A 21078-nucleotide genomic window follows, 5' to 3' on the forward strand; every position below is an offset into this window, starting at 1 on the left:
TTGCGGCGTTAAACCCTAAACGAACAAAAGCATAATGTACCTTTGTCGGGAATCGAACCCGGGTATTTGGCGTACACAAACTAACGCTTTAACCACTGGGCTAGCATATCGCCCCACCAACAAAGACAAACGAATTTTGATACTTTTATTTGTAGGAGATCCAGAAACAGCGAGACCCGTGTTCACAACATTATGAAAATGAAATATTATATGAAAATACATGAAAACATTTGTACATTGTCACACACATATCACATGAAGAAGTGTAAGTGAAGTAGTCACGGTGTTCACGTTACATCGAGTGAGTACGGCTTACCGCCGCTTAGAACCGGATTTAGGTTGAATCACGTCGTCATCTTAATCTGGGGAGAAAGTGAGGAACGTTTGGTTTCAAACAAAAGCATACGTTCGGTGCTGCCAACCACTGATGATAATCTGTGCGAATATAGGATTTAGTCAACGACCAGCCGATGCTGGCACCACCAAATGGCGCAACTCTGCATACTAGCTACATCGCCTCGATTATTTACAGACCGCCGAATACTGCTGAGTGCGGCGTTACACAACAAACGATAAATCAATACTTCTATGAAAGAAGCCACTAAAAACACTAAAAATATTGAACAACATACAACTTAACATCATCTGTGTCAAGCTAACAACACAACAAATTGAGACCAAAATTCTATACACATTAAATAAAAATAAAAACGCCATACATCATGATACCAAAATGGTTGAGCTATTAAATTACTTCCGACTTAACCAATGACGCCATTCCTTGAGACTGTTTGTATTTCTCTCTGCCGATCTCATTTTTCTTTTCAGCAAGATATGGCGGCACAGAAAACTGACCCTTTCCATCTCACGTTCGGGAAAGAAGAAGGCGGCGATCTTGCGTCTCAGTCGAAGCCCATAGGACTGCAGCAGAACGAACAGGATGACTAGGGTGTAGAGTGTTAATATCATATACAGATTGTTCCTTGGAGCCTCTGAAGCTTCTGGTAGGCATTGTTCAAAGCTGAAGGTATTATTGAAAGTGTTTGAGGTGCTCAAGCTCTCTAGTATGGTCTTAAAGAAGACCGCAATAGGCTGCGAGCCCTCCACTTCAACTGCTAGTGTTGCACCGCCAGAATAGGCAATATCAACACCTCCGTTCTCCTTCACAAGTATTAGGATGTAGAAGATCCCGTAATCCAGAAGGAGGATGATGGTGGCGATGATTATGTGAAGAACAACTTGAGACATGCCAACCTTCCACGCGAAAGATTCAGAGTCGACCAATTTCGGTGACGTTGAATTAATATACTTCCTCTTCTCCCGTTTCAGAAGAGGAAGGACAGCATTCTGTTTCCCCGTTGCTCTCAGCTGCTTATCAAGGCTCTTGAGCTCGGAGGTGATATAAATGTTATCAAACTTGATCTTCCGGAGGAATCGTCTGAGGTACATCCCCGCACTGATAAAGGCAAGAAGAACAAAGATGATGAGGAGTTTGTTGATGATGCCGAATACGTGCACCACCTTGTCCATCTTCCTCTGCACTTCTTTCTTGATGTCCTCAATTTTTTGGACCAAGCTGAAGGAAGTGTTTCCTCTGACGTCTACGAGCTTGGTACTATTCAGTCTGACATTAAACATGTCAGAAAAGCCTTTAAACCTGTTCCTTATTGCTGAGATGCTTCTTCTGGGTCGGCTTGATGGGTAGCAGAGTTCCTCCATTCCTGTCAGAGATGCGCAGAGTGTGTTGGTCTTTAATGTACTCGTCTCCACTTCTTTGCTGCCAACATAGAAGGATGGATTTAGTGTTTTGTTTCATAGGCATAACTTAAAAGTTGACGGATGACAAAGTAGACACAGCTAATGGATAACAACTACGTTACTACTGTAAAGGCGACGTTTCGGTATCTATGCAGCATTAAAGAAGTTGTTATCCATAAACTGTGTCTACTTTGGATTGAGAATACCTAATACTATCTAAATCTATTGTCACTAAGTTTTTCTTTTGTTGGTTTGTTTGTTTATTGTTAAAGGTCGCTTTAGCAAAGTTCCAGCTATATGACGGCAGTCTATAAATAATGGAATCTGGACCACACAGTCCAGTGATCGATATTGAGAGCAAAGACACACGAAGTCGGGATACGAAGACACCATATCATCTGAGTCACCAAGCCTGGCCACCCGATCAGTTTGGTGGCCTCTTACGACCAGCATACGTTGCAGGGTGACGATTCTAACCCGGAATCCCCGCGGGAAACTCTACTTTACGGCAGTGTGGACTATTATTCTTAGACATACATTCAACTGCCTTTCTACTGCATTTCAATGAGTAATGGCGTCTAAATACATCCAAAGATAATATTTACAATATACAACTAATTCACTGTACCATTTCTTTCCTAAAATTTTGCGGCATGGTAATTTGATGGCTGTTATATTTGGCTTATACTTCGTCAGATTGGTGCATCTTTCTTTCATCTGATCGATGCGGCTAAGGCACTCCTGCAAGAGAGACAAGTTGCTTTATGTGTTATGTCAGCGGGCTTTAAAATAAATTAGTCTATCGATGATATAGACGTCAGTAGAATAACTATGACTTTTGATGACTAACTCATTGCATTTAGCTGAATACATGGACAGTATCTTGTCCAAAGAAAAGAATGTGTAAAATGTGAGCATTAATAGTGTAAATTAATTCAAATTTAATTAAATGGACAACGGACATGGAAGGTCAGTTGGACCTAGGCACTGCAGTTCGCTTTGCATCGTTGCATCGTTGCGTTCTTGAGCTTAAGTGGTTTGGTTGGTTGGTTGGTTGTTTAACGCCGCACTCAGCAATATTCCAGAAATATGACGGCGGTTTGTAAATAATCGAGTCTGGACCAGACAATCCAGTTATTGATATCATCGGCATCGATTTACGTAATTGGGATCGATGACATGCATCAACCAGTCAGCAAGCCTGACCACCCGATCCTTTTAATCGCCTCTTACGACAAGCATAGTCGCCTTTTACGGTAAACATGGGTTGCTGAAGACCTATTCTACCCCGGATCTTCACGGGTCTTGAGCTTTAGTGAGGATCGGCTGACAGAGGGTTCGAATCCTATATCGTCATGAATATGAACATTATTCTGTCCTCACATACACGTGTTCTTGAGCTCCACCAAAGTGGTAAACGTCATATATCACTAAGGAATGCCCCTCTTCGTTAAAGAAATACCTCCTGATTCAATAAGAAAATGGTCTTAGCGGGCAAAACGCATTCACTCACGCAACTAGATAATATTACACTTACGACAACACTTTCGTTGCTGTGCGTGGGTGTGGTTTGGCCATCCGTAGTATTCAGATCTGAACCAGTCGAGGTGAAGGTCAGGTTCTCGGCTTCTTTGACGGCATTCTCCAAGTTTTCCCGTTGCAAGGTTACGGAGTCTAGGATTTGGTTATGGAGAGCTAGTGTTTGGTTCATAACAACCTCTGCTACACAGCCAATAGATGTTGAACCCTGAAGAAAAATACCATCATGTTATAGTAGATATAATCCAATATATCAAACAAGCTTGCCGTAAAAGGCGACTATGCTTGTCGTCAAAGGCAACAAACGGAATCGGGTGGTCAGGCTCGTTGACTTGGTTGATGCATGTCATCGTATCCCAATTGTGTAGATCGATCCTCATATTATTCACTGAATTGTCTGGTCCAGATTAAATTATTTACAGACCGCCGTCATATAACTGGAATATTACTGAGTGCGGCGTTAAACAACAAACAAACAAACAAACAAAACCTAGTATATTTACCTCATTAATGTTTCTCTGCATGTTCATTATTGGTCCTGAAAGAAGAAGGCCTGGGATGAGAGTTAAGATGGCCGCTCGTCCTTGACTTGTGAAGACGCTTACTGACATCAGTGCTGCCACACAGCGGACGTAAGGGGAGAAAATCAGGAACATGCCCATGAGAAGGGTTATCCCCCCTGCTATGGCTCCAGACTGTATGAGTGTGAAGCTGTATATGTACAGCAGGGCAGCAAATATCAGACATCCGAGGAACAGACTCGAGAGGATTCCACACATAACCCGAAAGAATACTTGAACGACAGACATTTTCTTTTCGGGTACATTGTTGCTGTGCATTTCGATGTCAAGCGTGTCACTGCTTCCTCCAAGTGTCGTGAGTGCCATCTGGTCGCTTCTCTTTGGTGTCATGACGTTTTGTGCCATGTGCGTGTAAATGCTCGACACCCTGGAAAGAAAAGGCGGACATTGATCACAATTTTGAAGGAGTTCCATTTTTTAAGAATATGTTTATTATGTTACAGCTTGTCAGCTTGGGGTGTAAATCTTTTAATGATTATTGTAGTTCTGTTTTAAGGAGCATATTCCATTAATATCGTGGCAACATATTTGAGTACATTGTAACTGAATCTTGAACAGGCAAGACAGAATGAGAAACGACCCGTGCTGTGGAAGTACGATTAGATATCCTCAGGAAGGTGACACATCTTAAGATATGAACTCTAGTGACGCTGTGAAACCCACAAGCCATGGAAGAATACAGAATCAAAACCAGGACGAATAAAGGAATTGAACCCGATCAACGAATCCTCACACAACCAAGGGGTTCAACTCTTGTCCACGAAAACTATTTTTGATATTAACTCTAAAGTACTCATGGAAATGAAAAAAAACTGTTTTGCCGGATTTAATAATCGGCACAAAGCATTACGTAGATATAAATACGAAATAACAAAACAACTGGAAAAGTACTAGTCTGGATTTGCTAGTTCTACCTCAGTGCTCAATACAAAATGAACTTTACAGGAGGTAATTTGTATGCATTTTCAACATTCAAAAATGAAACTAAGTCCAAATTGACATGGCAGAAACAGGCTATAGGCATTATGCAAATTAGCCTGGAAAAAAGTTATCAAAACAATAAAAATAATAGCTATGTTTATGTACATAATAATAATGACATGTAAGTTGTTGTTTGAGAAGGGAATATGTTACTTTTACGTTCTGATATTTTGACGATGATTCACTATCCCACAATGCCACTCACAAATCACTAACCACTGACAAATCACATGCACGTGGGTTTCAAGCACTTGTTTTCACCTGTCGTCAAGGTGTCATAGGTCATGGACATTCACCTTCATCTACTAACACCTGGTTATGCTCAGTTTCACAATAGTCTGTTTTGTTCATATTTTTACACACTTTTACGTATAAAAAAGACATAAAAACCTTTGATACGCTGTATTTGTGCCAAGACCCCATTAGTACTAATTGAGTTGTTTGAATATTTATATATTTTGTACATTAACTGCATTTATTTAAAATATGAGATCGAAAAAACAGGGTTTTTTCATTTCCGTGAGTACTTTAGTGACGCTGTGAAACCCACAAGCCATGGAAGAATACAGAATCAAAACCAGGACGAATATAGGAATTGAACCCGATCAACGAATCCTCACACAACCAAGGGATTCAACTCTTGTCCACGAAAACTATTTTTGACACAACAAAAGCTTCAAACATTAATTGATTAATAGGGCAGCCTTAGTATGTTATTGATGATTGTAAAAAAGCAATTCATAACCGTCAAAAAGAATACGAAAATATTAATTACCTAATTTATTTATCATCTGTCATATGTATATTATCTCTCACAGCAAGCGTATATCATCAAGAGGTCAAATGCATGCAGTTTTGACGATCACAGAATAGGTAATATAAACAACATTAAAATGTATGAAATATATTCATTGTCTTCTTAGTAGCAGATTTAATTATTCATAAATGATTGATCGATGCAGCGTACCCTTGACTTAAAATCGTATTGGGAAAAATATGTAAATAAATGCTATTACTAATCGAGAATGGGAGCCCTAATCGTTAATGCATCTATTTCAAACGAACATAACCTATCGACGTTGGTTTGTTTTAAGTTTGGCTGCATTACTCGTTTAGCATCAATATTTATCTGTGTAACTAATATAAGGTTATAACGTTTCACTTGCCCAACCAAAGTCAGGATAATACAACAGTGATAATATAGAGACCGCATGATACATTCAGATTACTTTTTCACGATTCCGACGACCCAAAATTTCGAAACTGTGCAATGATAGAATTAGCCAAAATATTTTTAAAATCGGAATATGAAACCATGTAACCCTATTTCATTACAAAAGATACTTGTCATCCTTACTTCGAAGATTCGTTAAATAAGTAAACAGTCACTTGTTGTAAAATTTATTTTTATTATTTATTGGCCACCGATCATACTTTCCTTTTATAATTCTCGGTAAACAAACTGACCTATGCATAATCTTGACCATCGTGCTCTTCCTGCAAGGGCTGTGAAGGTACTCTCTTGGACACAGTCCAGTATTCCCCGTGGTGTTGTTGTGGCCGACCACCCAGCCGTTACCGACGTCCTTGATATCGGTGATCTCATCGCCCACTGTCAGTGCCAGCTCGTCATGGTAACGGGGATTGTACGAGTGCTTCGCTCGTAATGCGCCCGAGTCTGGGGAGGGAATAGAGGTTCGTTCAGTTCATGCTCGCTGCGCTTTATCATGGCGCCTGGCAAAATACGTAGACAATGATGCAGACTAATTTAAAATGTTCTCTGAAAGATATTTACACATGTTGTTGTTGTTGTTGTTGTTGTTGTTGTTGTTGTTGTTGTTGTTGTTTAACGCCGTACTCAGAAATATTCCAGCTTTATGTCGGCGGTCTGTAAATAATCGATTCTGGACCAGACAATTCATTGATTGACATCATCAGCATCGATCCACGCAATTTGGACTCGCAAAGTGCGAGTATTGCTGGGAACCACAAATACAAAAAGAGGTGAGGTGAAAAGAGGTTCAACGTCTCGCAGTGCGAGCCCACTGAGAAACCAAGCCTCAGTTTAACATGGATACCTCACTCAGACACAGTGTACTGACTCCGAGCCGACCAGTCCCTGTTTTAGCCCCTAAGTAACGAAATTCTAAGATATATACATCCTTCGCAACAAGGGTCAAAAAAAGGTCAAAAGTGAAAGTAGAAAAGTCTATTTTTGCATAGATCCTTAGAACAAACTTGTGTTTGGTTGAACATAATTTTAGTTTTAAAACAACCTGAATCTTAACGCGGGGATGGGAGGGGGATGTGATGCTAGGTTAAGGATAACGCACACAATTTGTAAGCAATATATGATGCAGAACTAGGACCGATCCCACATGCCAACCCACAGCTTAAATAAATGACCTGGTGGGGATCATGATTCTGAAAGAATGTCAAGTTACGCTTGCGTTATCGGACTTAGTATACATAAATCAATAAATAAATGAAAATAAATAAACTCAAATATGCTGCACGGACATTCCATGCAGTATACTTGTTATATACTACGCTGAATAAGTCCCCTAACTCATTTTGAGTTGTATCTATGAGAATCTTTAACTTCGTGCTTCGATACCTCAACTCACTCACACACACTCTTAATGAAAATATAGCTGGGGTAAACTAGTCACTTTCATACGCATAAATAAACTTTAGTAATTTTCTATGAAATACGAACATTCTCACTTAACTATTCCACGAAATAGCCAGATATGGGATGTGTTTTCTTTCAATTCATTCATACAGTTATTGGAGCATGTGTGCTTGCTAAAAGCTACTTTCCTTGTTGAAACTCAAAACCGAATGTAATGTCATGAAATCTCTTATTGTTCTGTCTCAAGGAAACACGTGCACTTGTGTGCACAATGCAAGCTTGCAAATATATGCCATACACCCGAAAGGTTTCATCTTCCTTTCGCAATTTGCGTTCTCTAATTATGTAAGTCAAGTCGACCAAGTACATGTACTTTTAAGTAATATAAAGAATCACCACTGAAACAACCCATTTAAAGCTAGTCCCATGCATTCGAGTTTCACTAAACATTTAAAATAAAGCTTTTAACAGTATTCCAGTTATTTCACAGCGTGTCAGCTTGATATGGGAGGAAAGCCTGAAGTGATGCAGGTCTCAGACGTTTACCACTTCGGTGAAACCCACGAGCACGGGTATGATGCTGACAAACATAATCGGGATTCGAACCCATGACCATAGGTTTTTAGCGTGCCAACAGGACGCAACTGCACAGCGAATTACGGCGCCTCAGACGACTCTGCCACCCGTTGCCTCTATTTTCAGTAAGGTAGTTGAAAACGTCTTTCAGTAATTGATATGAAAGTGAATATTATGCCAGCTACATTTCCTAAATGTAGATTATTCATAAATTATTCACCATGATTTCACTAATGCAAAGGAATCTTTTTATTTACTTTTTTCAGAAAGGCAGTAGCACAAAACAGAAAAAAACATTGTTTAATTAAAGCATATATGAAAAGGATTATTCTAACCAGCTTATATTTCATAACATATTGTCATCATCGACATGAAATGAGTTTTTTAAGAAAACAGTCTTACCTTCGTTTTTAGTGATGGTTTCCATAGTCCCAATGACACGGTGACCCACTGATGTGATTCTAACTGTTCCTTACTTTACAGCTGTTTATATAGCGGCTAATTAGGCCTGTCGCTGATTGGTCATCTGTTGCATGTCCGAGGGGGTCATGAATATATTCCGGTACTGTACATGACTAATTAGGAATTATCATCACACGCAGCGATTTGTAAACACTACCAGGACATATTTCATGAATCACGTAAATAATATATGGCCTGATATGTATGGAATAATATTGATGAAAATATTTATGTACTTACTGGTTTAATGGTTATTATCTTCCTATAGTAAACCTAAGATTTTATCTTTACCCTGATATAAACCTGTCATATTTTTTAGATTAAAATCCCGATTTTCTTATGTAATTTTAATTTTCCTAAGGGGTTTGTCCTCCTTTAAGGAAAAGAATCCAAAGCCCCATTTTGACCCATTGGGTCTGAATGATGGGCATGAGAAGTCGTGCGACTCCAACTATATGTTTATCATAAGCATGTGTTGATGAATCACAGTTGCAGCGCGCAAAACCTTTAGAATCATTACTCATGTGGATGAGAATTAGATTTTTCTTCATTTTATAACTTCTGCACTTCGATTTATACCAGCAATGTATATGTTATTAGGCTGAATGTCTTTTTTAGGCTTGAGGAAGAGAATATTTGGGTTTGGGGCCTAGAATTTGATAGATGTCATGTAAAAAATGTGTTGTGAATTTTATTTTAATTTCTCGGCTACTTCTTCACAGAACAAAATGCGAGTTTCGAAGCAGTGACCAAAAATATTCTGTCTCTCATAAACAATATCTAAAAAATATAGATTTTTCAGAGCCCAACTTTATGTCCAATAAAGAAATATAAATTAAGATAAATTCAAATGGTAAAGCGTAGTATTTGTATTTTTAGACTATAGTGGGGCATTGTTCAAAGAAGGAAAACAAATATCGATACTGATTGAATATTGATGTAAAAAGCAGTAAAGCTATATATTTTTGCCATAAGTCGACGAGAAAGTAATGTTATTTGAATAGAGATGCCTCAATGCCCCGCTCCATGTATGATATCAAGGTACTGTCATTTGTGTGAAAATACATATCTTTGTGGTTGTTCTTCAGATAATCACCATTTGTTGAATATATTCTCATAACAATTATATATTTAATCACAGAAACACGGGCAAAACATTGGTTATTTATTAACCAAAATAGGGGCTTTCAAACGAGGCATGTTTATTCTTTTAAGTCGTTACGTAGACAGCAAATAAACATGATGATTATTATTCACATAAACCCACCCAAAACGTTTCGGAGAATGCGGGGGCGGGGGGGGGGGGGGGGGGGGGGGGGGGGTGCTCTCAATGTCAGTCAACAAATTGGGAGGTACCAAACCTAAGGCAATGAGAGCAATGGTCGGACAACTTGGTACTTGGGATGCAAGCGTGACATTTCATAAGCGAGGTCCGCTTGCAATGTTTTTACTGAATCTTGTCAATCACATTAGTGTCAATAGGGACTGAAAATTCAATGATATAAATGATTTCATTGGATTTATCAAAAAGGACAAGATCAGGTTTGATGGCCTGAGGCTTTAAACAGGCCTATTTCGAAGAATTCTATATTTATTACTTTCCATGACGCCCTCTACATATTCTGGGTCGTACCATGGAGGAAACTCTGTGTCAAAACCACGAGCATGACGAAGGCGGCAATCGTGCCACGCCATCATGTCGTTTAGTGTGTTTGTGGGGTTTTGTTTGTTTGTTTGTTTGTTTGTTTGTTTGTTTGTTGCATTTGACTTCATGCATTTGAGGGGCGGTCCGGTAGCCTGGTGGTTAAAGCGTTAGCTCGTCATGCCGAAGACCCGGGTTCGATTCCCGACATGGGTACAATGTGTGAAGCCCATTTCTGGTGTGCCCCGCCGTGACATTGCTGGAATATTGCTAAAAGAGGCGTAAAACCATACTCACTCACTCACTCATGCATGTGAAGGACTCCACAGGGTGGAGCACACTGCTGCACACTGCACATAAGCTTGATGCAGTGGTCGTTAAGATAGCCTCTCCTTGAAAAACTGAGTCAGACTCTGCATATTATTGTTAGTAGTAGTAGTAGTAGTAGTAGTAGTAGTAGTAGTAGTAGTAGTAGTAGTAGTAGTAGTAGTAGTAGTAGTAGCAGCAGCAGCAGCAGCAGTATACAACTCGTTGTTGTGACCATCTCCATGTTATTTAATATTAGGAAGAAACAAATATGTCTCATGTATCTCAACGACTAATAATCCTTCACACGTAGACAGGGACTCGGCACCTACACCAATACCTTTTCCGGCACCTACATCGGCACCTACACCGGCATCTACACCGACTTGGAATCTCAGGGTCTTAAGTATGCTAACATTAACATATGTGACGTTACTTTTTCCTATCAGTATACACGTGATTTGTTCATGTCATTATTTCATCCCGTCATACAAAATAGTGACTTTCCCGAAAATCGCTGACAGGTTTTATCCGTGATGCAGATGTATAATGTCAGGAACATCCGCTCCAAACGGATCAACGGTCACTTAAGTTCCTTATATGGTACTGACCTAAATTCTCAAAATCAATTATGAAATAATCAAAAATACAGTCACGCTGATGAAACGTAAAGTAGGTTTATATAAATCAGAATGCAAGATGTGAATCACTTCTGCCCATTGGTTTGAGTCATCGTGGAGACCACGCCCCTTCCCTCTCTCCGTCGGAGATCATTGGCTAGAACGTTGTGTACGAGGAAGTGAGCCCACTGTGACATACATTATCTTCGCTCAAGTACAGTTGAACGGAAATAGATGCTTTTGTTCTAATGCTTCCGATCGTAACAGTATAAGTAGTAATTGTATCGCTCGTGTTATCAAGGGTAGACTTGGCGACGATGTTTAAATATCATGAAAATGTGTCAGATGGGGTAATATTCAAACTATATTTTTTCATAATATTCAATTGTTTTCAGTGATACATTTTAATACAAATGAAACATTCAATGACAGCAATAATGGGTTTCTCGAAGGATGAAAACAACTGAAGTGAAGTGAACGGGGTTTAGCATCCCAGTCAAGGTTATTGCACTTATATAGCGACGTGTGTGTGTGTGTGTGTGTGTGTGTGTGTGTGTGTCTACTGTCTTGTGTGATGATGATGAATAAATATGTGTCCTCAATGGCGAATGTATTATCTTTCTACATAAATGACAACAAACTCCACTTGAAATTAATATCAAATTTTATCGTGTCGAACATGTGTCATTTTGTTTTGTGGTATGAAGGAGGGTTATTCAGCAGCCAGATGTCCTCGTGATCATCGATCAACCTACACGTAGAATAGGTCTTCAGCAACCCATGCCTGCCGTAAAAGGCGACTATGCTTGTCGATAAAGGCGACTAATGGGATCAGGCGGTCAGGCACGCTGACTTGGTTGATGCATGTCATCGTATCCCAATTGCGTGGATCGATACTCATGATGTCAGCACTGGATTGTCTGGTCCAGACTCGATTATTTACAGACCGTCATCATATAGCCGGAATATTGCTGAGTGCGGCGTTAAACAACAAACAAACAAATAAACATGTATCATCACCGGACCACCAAACTGAATGAGTGATAAAAGTAAAAAATACCTCATTATATCTATACACCTAAAAAGATAATAAAATATATCGGAAATAGATGCTTAGAGCAAAAAGCAACCCATGGCGTGAAAAGCATGATATCAGTAAACTCAAAATTAATTACGCATATATGTGGATGACAAATTCTCCCCTGATTATTGGTGGGTGTTGAGTTCACCGCTCTGGCGATAACTTAAATATTTCCAGCCTTGTCATTAAATCTCAAAATGTAGCTGATTGCATGTTGGTCTAGGACACACATTAAAACACCATATGGTATTAAGGTGGGGAAGACCATAGAAGGATATAATGATATGTATGCTACCCAGGAGGACCAGATATTGCTGACGTTGGCAGTATTTGGTTGCCACATTAGTCACACTGTAAAAGTGTGTTCAGAATGCAAACACAAACATCTAAACACGTTTTGGGTCTAAACACGTGAAATGAGCTATCGTTTCACAGTCTAACTACCAGCTTACACAACACCCCCATAATTTAGACAAAGTTTAACATGTTTATCATTGTGTATTATCCTTATGATTTAAACAAATTAATGTTCTTTAAACAAATATTGTTTAGAATTTAAACATGTCTACAAAAAACTGCATGTCATTGGGTAGTTAGTCAAATATGGATACGATGTATAATGAATATTGAAATAGTCCACCAGGACTTACAAAAACCTTGGTACAATATTAACATAATAACGCACAAATAAACTAAGGTACGATGATTTAGAAACTAGAAACATCGACATGTGTGACTTCAACAGTCTGTAGCACATGTGGATCGTAAATGACAACAATTCGTATCCCATGGAGGTTTAAAAAGTGTTGTGTTTATAAATGCTCTATTACGAACATCAGTTCATTCATATTTGAGACGGGGACACGGGTGGCCCAGTCGTCTAAGGCGTCGCGATTCGCTGTGCAGAGTTGCGTCCCTTGGGCACTCCAGAAACCTATGATTGTGGGTTCGAATCCCAGTTCGCCCCAATTATGTTTCTAGGTTTGTCAGCACCATACCCGTGCTCGTGGGTTTCACCGAAGTGGTAAACGTCTAAGACCTGCATCACTTCGGGCTTTCCTCCCACATTAAGCTGACACGCCGCGATATGACTGGAATACTGTTAAAACCGGCGTTAAACCCAACTCACTCACTCACTCACCATATTTGAGACGGAACCTGAAAATGAAAGCGTGTCTGATTACTACGATAAACCACCAACTTTTTAAAGTTCCCTCCATTAAATGCTAAAAAACAAAATTATAGAAAGCGCCCGTTTTTATATTACCTAAATGAGTTTTAAGGGGGAGGGGATACGTGTCTTACTACACCCTGAACACGTTAAGGTGTTAAACACGAATGAACGGGACAAGGAACGCGCTAAGGTTTGTGTTTAGCACCTAAATACATTTTTACGGTTCTGAAATATCCATACTTAACAAGTACATTTACAACTGAGGTGTCAGCGACTATTCTAGAGGAGGAGCGACCTGGGATTTTGTTAAATACAGATTATGTTTGCGGTCACTTCTTACATCTTCCAAAGACAATTTTGTAAAACCGAATATTTTAACCATTTAGCAATGACATTTCGAGATAGCTTTTTGCTATACATCACCTTAGTTTTATTACTAAACCTTCCCCAGGGTAAAGTTCTAACTGATATAGATCCATTTTATCACCAACGTGATATTTTCCGGATTTTAAGTTTCCTGTTGTGAGAGTTATCTCCCCAAGACGCACGCCGTTCAACGCGTCAGCGAAATTATCTATCGAGACGTCATGTCCAAAATTGATCGTGACAAGATAGCTCTCTCCTGCCGGTGTGGAACGAATGTACGAAAATATGTTGTCGTTAACGACACCATATTCAAGTCCGCCATATTGAAAACACGGTTCGTTTCTGAGGACTGCCAATTTCCGATACAGATTCAGGGGAGACGACTGGGACGAAACTGTCTGAGACTGAAATTAGAATTAGAGAAATGATATTAAATATAAAACGTCAAAGTCAGAGAATAACCAGTCTCGAGTATCCATCGAAACAGATTCATTCGGCGTAAACGGCGAAATAGCGATAAGGTTCTCGCTAAGAATGGTTAGCATGTTTTGCCCTACCAAACACTATAAGATAAGGTAAGATAAGATAATACTTTATTAACCGATTTAGGAATTTGGCTTACATTTACGAAAAGCTCGTAGATATATGTAACATATATACAGACACAAATAAAGGATCACATGAAATGTACCAACATATGAATGAACGTACAACGACGACAGCACCACGCATTAAAAAGGTATAATTTGAGCAATAAAAGATGAAAGTTACTTGTGGGTAACTGTATATGGCTTCTTTTTAAAATAGCGGGTCTGTGTACAAGATTTAAAGGTTAATATTTAGTTAACATGGCTATAATCCAATAGAAGATTGGGTGAGTGAGTATGGCTTTCCGCCGCATTTAGCAATATACCAGCAATATCACGGCGGGGGAAACCAGAAATGAGCTTCACACATTGTACCCATGTCTTCGGCGTGACGAGCTAACGCTTTAACCACTAGGCTACCCGACCGCCCATAGAAGATTGAAAGACATTTGATGGATAAAAGTGTATGACTCACAATAGTAACCTCATGTAACAGAAGCATGCTTAAGATATTAACATGGCTTGTTTAAAAGACAAATACTGGTGGGAATAAAACATGGACGAGACCTTTTTGTTTTGAATTTTGGCACCCGGAATCTGCGACCCGAAGGGAGAAATGTGAAGTGACGGTTGAGATCCTGGGTAAGCTGTAAGCTGCCGTCATTCCTATTAAGCTGGCCTAGATTAGATTTTGTGGCTTGATTTAATTGATGCGACATAATCATCTGAATAATTTTGACTATTATACGAAAATTGCGATATTACGGTAATCTTATCTCTTTTGCCGTGCTTTGACGATTGTTAGTTACAAAGTGAGTATTGTTGTACGTCGCCTTTAGCAATATTCCAGCAATATCACGAAGGGGAACACACCAGAAATGGGCTTCACACATGGTATGTGTGGGGAACCGAGCCCGCGACGACACCTTTGTCGACAGATTTTGATGATGAATCGTAGTATTTAATGTTAAAAGTGGCGAAGACAGGTTTAAAAATTTGGTCAAATGGAGTTACAAACATCCATATCGTCAATATCTAATATGGAAATATATAGATATAGATAGATATATAGATATATAGATATATATATTGGCTATCCGTCCACAGATGTTCCTAGTGTCATTCCAAGTTCTTGCTCGCTGAGCATCTTCTTAATGGTTAAATTTTGATGTAAATAGTAATATTTCAACCAAACGTATTGTCTTTAAATAAATGTCATCAATTTATATTCAGTTATGTTCTTTTGTACATGATTTGCCATTGAAATAATCACATTTGCCGGTTGATATGTATTAACATTTAATTCCAATGAAATGAATGCCCTTCATATGTTGACGCAAGCTGGCGTACGTGAATCTAAAGGGTTTTTTTGTCCTCTGATCTGGTGCTGGTCAAGTGAAGATCCACACTGGGTAGTTATACCCCGTGTTATGTGCGAAACTGAGACATACTATCTGTGTATTTTAGGTAATCAATAGCAGCTAGCCTGGTTGAAATAAAACTAACAATATGAATTTAGAAACGAATGAAACTTGATAGGACCTGGATCTAGCGCCCCTTTAATACTCAGGATTTGAGTAAATTTCCAGGACTGCGTTTATAACATCACAAGCTCTCTCCTGAATAGATCATTTTATACATTGTACCCGGACATGCTACTGTTAGAGAGGTAGACCCAAGTGTCGAAGGTTACCAACAAACGTTTACACTAGTTTATACAGTAAGTGATATTAGCTTCATCCACTGAGTCACACAGGCATCGGACTGACCTCGACATTCTCATAGGATGACGTCTGGCTGACTGGTAGCCAGGGCACGCAACCGGATGTGAACCCGCCGTGTTTCCCTTCATTCCACTGCATTGGTGTCCGCGAGGCGTCGCGACTGTACTTTCGGAAATACTCCTATGTTGAAAACAAACAAAATATGAAAAGTTGTGTTCGTTCACTTCACAACCATACACTATTTATTTAAAGATGTGAGAAAATAGAACTTAAATAATGCTTACAGCTGTGAGTAGAACTTAAATAATGCATAAAGCTGTGAGTAAATAGAACTTAAATAATGCATAAAGCTGTGAGTAAATAGAACTTACCTGCTGCATAAAGCTGTAAGTAAATAGAACTTAACTACTCCATAAAGCTGTGAGTAAATAGAACTTACCTGCTGCATAAAGCTGTAAGTAAATAGAACTTAACTACTCCATAAAGCTGTGAGTAAATAGAACTTAACTACTCCATAAAGCTGTGAGTAAATAGAAATTAAATAATGCTTAAAGCTGTGAGTAAATAGAAATTAAATAATGCATAAAGCTGTGAGTACATAGAAATTAAATAATGCATAAAGCTGTGAGTAAATAGAAATTAAATAATGCATAAAGCTGTGAGTAAATATAACTTTAATAATGCATAAAGCTGTGAGTAACTAGAACTTAAATACTGCATTAAGCTGTGACTAAATAGAACTTAAATAATGCTTAAAGCTGTAAGTAAATATAACTTTAATAATGCATAAAGCTGTGAGTAAATAGAAATTAACTACTGCATAAAGCTGTGAGTGAATAGAACTTTAATAATGCATAAAGCTGTGAGTAAATATAACTTTAATAATGCATAAAGCTGTGAGTAAATAGAACTTAAATAATGCTTAAAGCTGTGAGTAAATATTACTTTAATAATGCATAAAGCTGTGAGTAAATAGAAATTAACTACTGCATAAAGCTGTGAGTGAATAGAACTTAACTACTGCTTCAAGCTGTGAGTAAATAGAAATTAACTACTGCATAAAGCTATGAGTAAATAGAACTTAAATAATGCATAAAGCTGTGAGTAAATAGAACTTAGATACTGTATAAAGCTGTGAGTGAATAGAACTTAACTACTGCTTCAAGCTGTGAGTAAATAGAACTTAAATAATGCATAAAGCTGTGAGTAAATAGAACTTAACTGCTGCATGAAGCTGTAAGTAAATAGAACTTAACTACTGCATAAAGCTGTAAGTAAATAGAACTTAACTACTGCATTAAGCTGTGAGTGAATAGAACTTAACTACTGCTTAAAGCTGTGAGTAAATAGAACTTAAATAATGCATAAAGCTGTGAGTAAATAGAACTTAACTACTGCCTAAAGCTGTGAGTAAATAGAACTTAGATACTGCATAAAGCTGTGAGTGAATAGAACTTAACTACTGCTTAAAGCTGTGAGTAAATAGAACTTAACTGCTGCATAAAGCTGTGAGTAAATAGAACTTAACTACTGCCTAAAGCTGTGAGTAAATAGAACTTAAATAATGCATAAAGCTGTGAGTAAATAGAACTTAAATACTGCATAAAGCTGTGAGTGAATAGAACTTAACTACTCCATAAAGCTGTGAGTGAATAGAACGTAACTACTGCTTAAAGCTGTGAGTAAATAGAACTTAAATAATGCATAAAGCTGTGACTAAATAGAACTTAGATACTGCATAAAACTTTGAGTGAATAGAACTTAACTACTGCATAAAGCTGTGAGTAAATAGAACTTAACTGCTGCATAAAGCTGTAAGTAAATAGAACTTAACTACTGCATAAAGCTGTAAGTAAATAGAACTTAAATACTGCATAAAGCTGTGAGTAAATAGAACTTAACTGCTGCATAAAGCTGTGAGTAAATAGAACTTAAATACTGTATAAAGCTGTAAGTAAATAGAACTTAAATACTGCATAAAGCTGTAAGTAAATAGAACTTAAATACTGTATAAAGCTGTAAGTAAATAGAACTTAACTACTGCATAAAGCTGTAAGTAAATAGAACTTAACTACTGCATAAAGCTGTGAGTAAATAGAACTTAAATACTGCATAAAGCCGAGAATAAATAGAAATAAATAGAGGCATAAAACGCCTGAATCGGTTACTTGACCACAAATGACAGCAAGCAAGACTTAATTGTCATATGGGCAAGATTTGGGAATGCACCATTCTGTCACCAAAGACAAAGCGTTACCATTGGAGCAGGTCAGTGGTACTTTGACAGTCTATACTGTAAGGTTCCTCGCATATCCATGGTGCTAACCTCGCCTTGGCCTTTAGCTTGAAGATCTTGACCCTGGTCAAAGGATACGTGGACATCCGACATTCCTAACTCTTCCCCATAGTATGTTGTGGGTGTTCCCGGCAACGTCAGTAACAACATGTTGACAGCGTTCACAAAATCTTTACCCATCTTGCTGGCGACACGAGGGTTGTCGTGGTTACCAACCTTGATGAAGATATTAAAGCACAAATTACACATATCATGATCGGATTTGATTCTTTGTACGCGACCGCCTTTCATATTAAACACACGCTTTTTTTAATGTGTTGTTTGAATTTGACTGAAGCCGCCACCGTTTTGTCAGCTACAATTTCAATTCCCATAAAATGAGTCTCTGCCTGTAAAAACGATGTAAGTTTGATATACTGCTGGAGAATTTGCGGGACAAAACCGGATGTAAAAAAGGGATGAAAACCATTGTACGATTCCGACTATATCATAAGCATGTATTTATTAATCCTTTTCAAATAGGAATGACACCAGGTGTTCGCGAAAAGGTAAACCTGTCCAGATTTACCGGTGGCACCCGTCACAAACACATGCAAAGGCAAGTCAACTGTCACCTGAATAAACATTGGAGCACATGGTACAAGGTAAAATAGAGAAATGCATCGAACATATATGTTATCATTGATGCGTCAAATGCCCTCTACATGTTCTACCACAAAACCTTTTGAACGCTCTACTTCGGCCTTAAATACTATAACCCTGATCAAACAACCTTTGAGTAAGTGTCTTATGATCACCTAGGAAATCTTCGGAAAAAACAAGCTTGATTGCACCTCAAAAGTTGTGAAATGTAGACACTTAAGAGTTGAGCAGCTGTGATATTGCTCAATTTAAATCGAAAGTTGACTATTGGAAAGTCTTCCCTCTAGTCACATAGTTTTGTGGATACTTTTGTCTCTCTATGCATAGATTCAAATAACAAAAGGATCAGGCCGTTTCACTGGTCTCTGTCATTTCAAGTACAAATTACCGTGTGGGTAAATCAGAGGAAGGTTATTTCTGACCACGATATCAGATAATCGATTTACCTGAAACTTAAGTTAACACACTGCTCAAAATAGATAGAAATATAGAGCGTTTTAGTTAAATACTCAGTAGACACGTGACGTCATAAATCGATAATGACCTAGTAAACAAACGGAAAGCTTTCTTAATAAGTTAGCTAGATGATCACTGATTGAAGTTGTAGTTTTGTGATCAAAAACATCATGATGCCGGAATTTCATTACAGTGAGTGAGTGAGTTGGGTTTAACACCGCTTTTAACAGTATTCCAGTTATATCGCGGCGTTTAGACGTGTACCACTTCGGTGAAACCCACGGGCACAGGTATGGTGCTGACAAACCTAGAAACATAATCGGGCGAACCGGGATTCGAACCCACAATCATAGCTTTCTGGCGTGCCCAAGGGACGCAACTCTGCACAGAGAATCGCGGCGCTTTAGACGACTGGCCCACCTGTGCCCCCGATAATCATATGTTTGGACTATAAAGATCGTCATAGTTTCCGCACTGGGAGAAACACTTTATTGGTCATATTTCTATTCGTCACCACTGTTTCCGTCGCCTACTGGAATGTAGTTAATTTTAGGACCATGTGGGTGGTGGATGTAAATGTGCCCGTTCGCTTGCATTAACATTTAGCTTACTGTCACATCATTACATCTAGTTATGACTGGACTTGCCTTTCCAAAACTAGATTCAGTGTCGAATCCATTTTGATCATATACCAAGAGATGGTAATAAAAGTAATTAAGTAATCAACAAATTTCAAAAGAATAATAACGTAAACATAAACACGAATTATAGGATATATATGTGCTGGGGACATTTAATTCCATTTGAGATTTTTTTTAAATCTATTTGCAACAGACCAAAATAGCTATTCTTTCATTAAAGATAAAAAAACATGAAGTAATTTCCTATTCATTATTCAAATAAATGTTTACTGAAATATTAGAATGTGTAAAGTGGACGCGTATCTATTGAAAGATGGAGTTGGCTGAATCTACTCAGGTTATTCCTATATACATGGTACTCGTGGATCAGATCACATTGCACAAGGTGTTTGTCAGCTGAGCTTAGTTAAGATTTGTGTTCCAAACGAGAGAAATTATTTATATTTTTAAAAAAGTTATGAATCTGGCATGGGGTATCAATGTAATGTGTAGCATCAGTCACAATTGACACTGGCATATATAGAAAAAATCCACTTTTCCATTACAATGACTTTAACTGGTGATTTATCAGCGGGTGGCTTTGTGTGGGTGGACAAAAAATATCAGAATTAGGACAGTGTGGGTAATATATACCTTAGTATATTTAGTTTATATCATATTTGGTTGCTTCTCAGTGGATTAGCACTATAAAATCGGCATTAGTCCGGACTAGTACAGCCGAACATACACACAGGCTCGCGAGCGCGCGCGCACGCACGCACACACATACATGTACGTACATACACACACACACCTCTGTGTTTTGTCAGACCTCTGTCAAATACCTTCATTACATTAACAAGTGATGACTGAACAAAAAATACAGATTGTTGAAAACAATTGATTCCTCGATGAATAATCAGAACCATATGATGGTTGGTAGACCTCATTCAAGTATAAAAATTATGAAATTTAAAGTAATTCTTTCAAAATTTGTGAAATGAAAAATCTGACTCTAACATATATTACAAT

General features: G+C 38.3%; 2 protein-coding genes across 2 annotated transcripts in view; both read right to left on the bottom strand.

The window, feature by feature from the left end:
* Nucleotides 1-166: 166 nt before the first annotated feature.
* LOC139450170 (DC-STAMP domain-containing protein 2-like) lies at nt 167-8512 on the bottom strand. Its single transcript, XM_071231847.1, has 6 exons — nt 8473-8512; nt 6327-6537; nt 3801-4245; nt 3296-3505; nt 2387-2499; nt 167-1777 (listed from the first exon to the last, which is right to left on the bottom strand). The coding sequence occupies exons 1-6, from the start codon at nt 8495-8497 to the stop codon at nt 751-753; spliced, it is 2031 nt and encodes a 676-aa protein (XP_071087948.1). The 5' UTR covers nt 8498-8512; the 3' UTR covers nt 167-750.
* A 3265-nt stretch (nt 8513-11777) lies between these two features.
* The window catches only part of LOC139450423 (alpha-glucosidase-like), a 38064-nt gene continuing 28763 nt past the window's right edge, over nt 11778-21078 (bottom strand). The window contains exons 9-11 of the mRNA XM_071232118.1: nt 18359-18544; nt 16078-16212; nt 11778-14125 (exon numbers count right to left, since the gene is read on the bottom strand). Of these exons, the coding sequence (XP_071088219.1) occupies nt 13775-14125; nt 16078-16212; nt 18359-18544 (672 nt within the window). The 3' untranslated portion in view covers nt 11778-13774. The remainder of the gene's footprint in view (nt 14126-16077; nt 16213-18358; nt 18545-21078) is intronic.

This window comes from Haliotis cracherodii, unplaced genomic scaffold, assembly GCF_022045235.1.
Source record: "Haliotis cracherodii isolate W230 unplaced genomic scaffold, xgHalCrac1.p SCAF_8, whole genome shotgun sequence".
Lineage (NCBI taxonomy): Eukaryota > Metazoa > Mollusca > Gastropoda > Lepetellida > Haliotidae > Haliotis > Haliotis cracherodii.

Coding starts and splice junctions, on each gene's coding strand:
- LOC139450170 (XM_071231847.1), bottom strand. CDS start 8,497: ATGGAAACCATCACTAAAAACGAAG. Junction 6,538..8,472: donor AACCATCACTAAAAACGAAG/GTAAGACTGTTT, acceptor TTCCCTCCCCAG/ACTCGGGCGCATTACGAGCG. Junction 2,500..3,295: donor ACAGCAACGAAAGTGTTGTC/GTAAGTGTAATA, acceptor TCTCTCTTGCAG/GAGTGCCTTAGCCGCATCGA.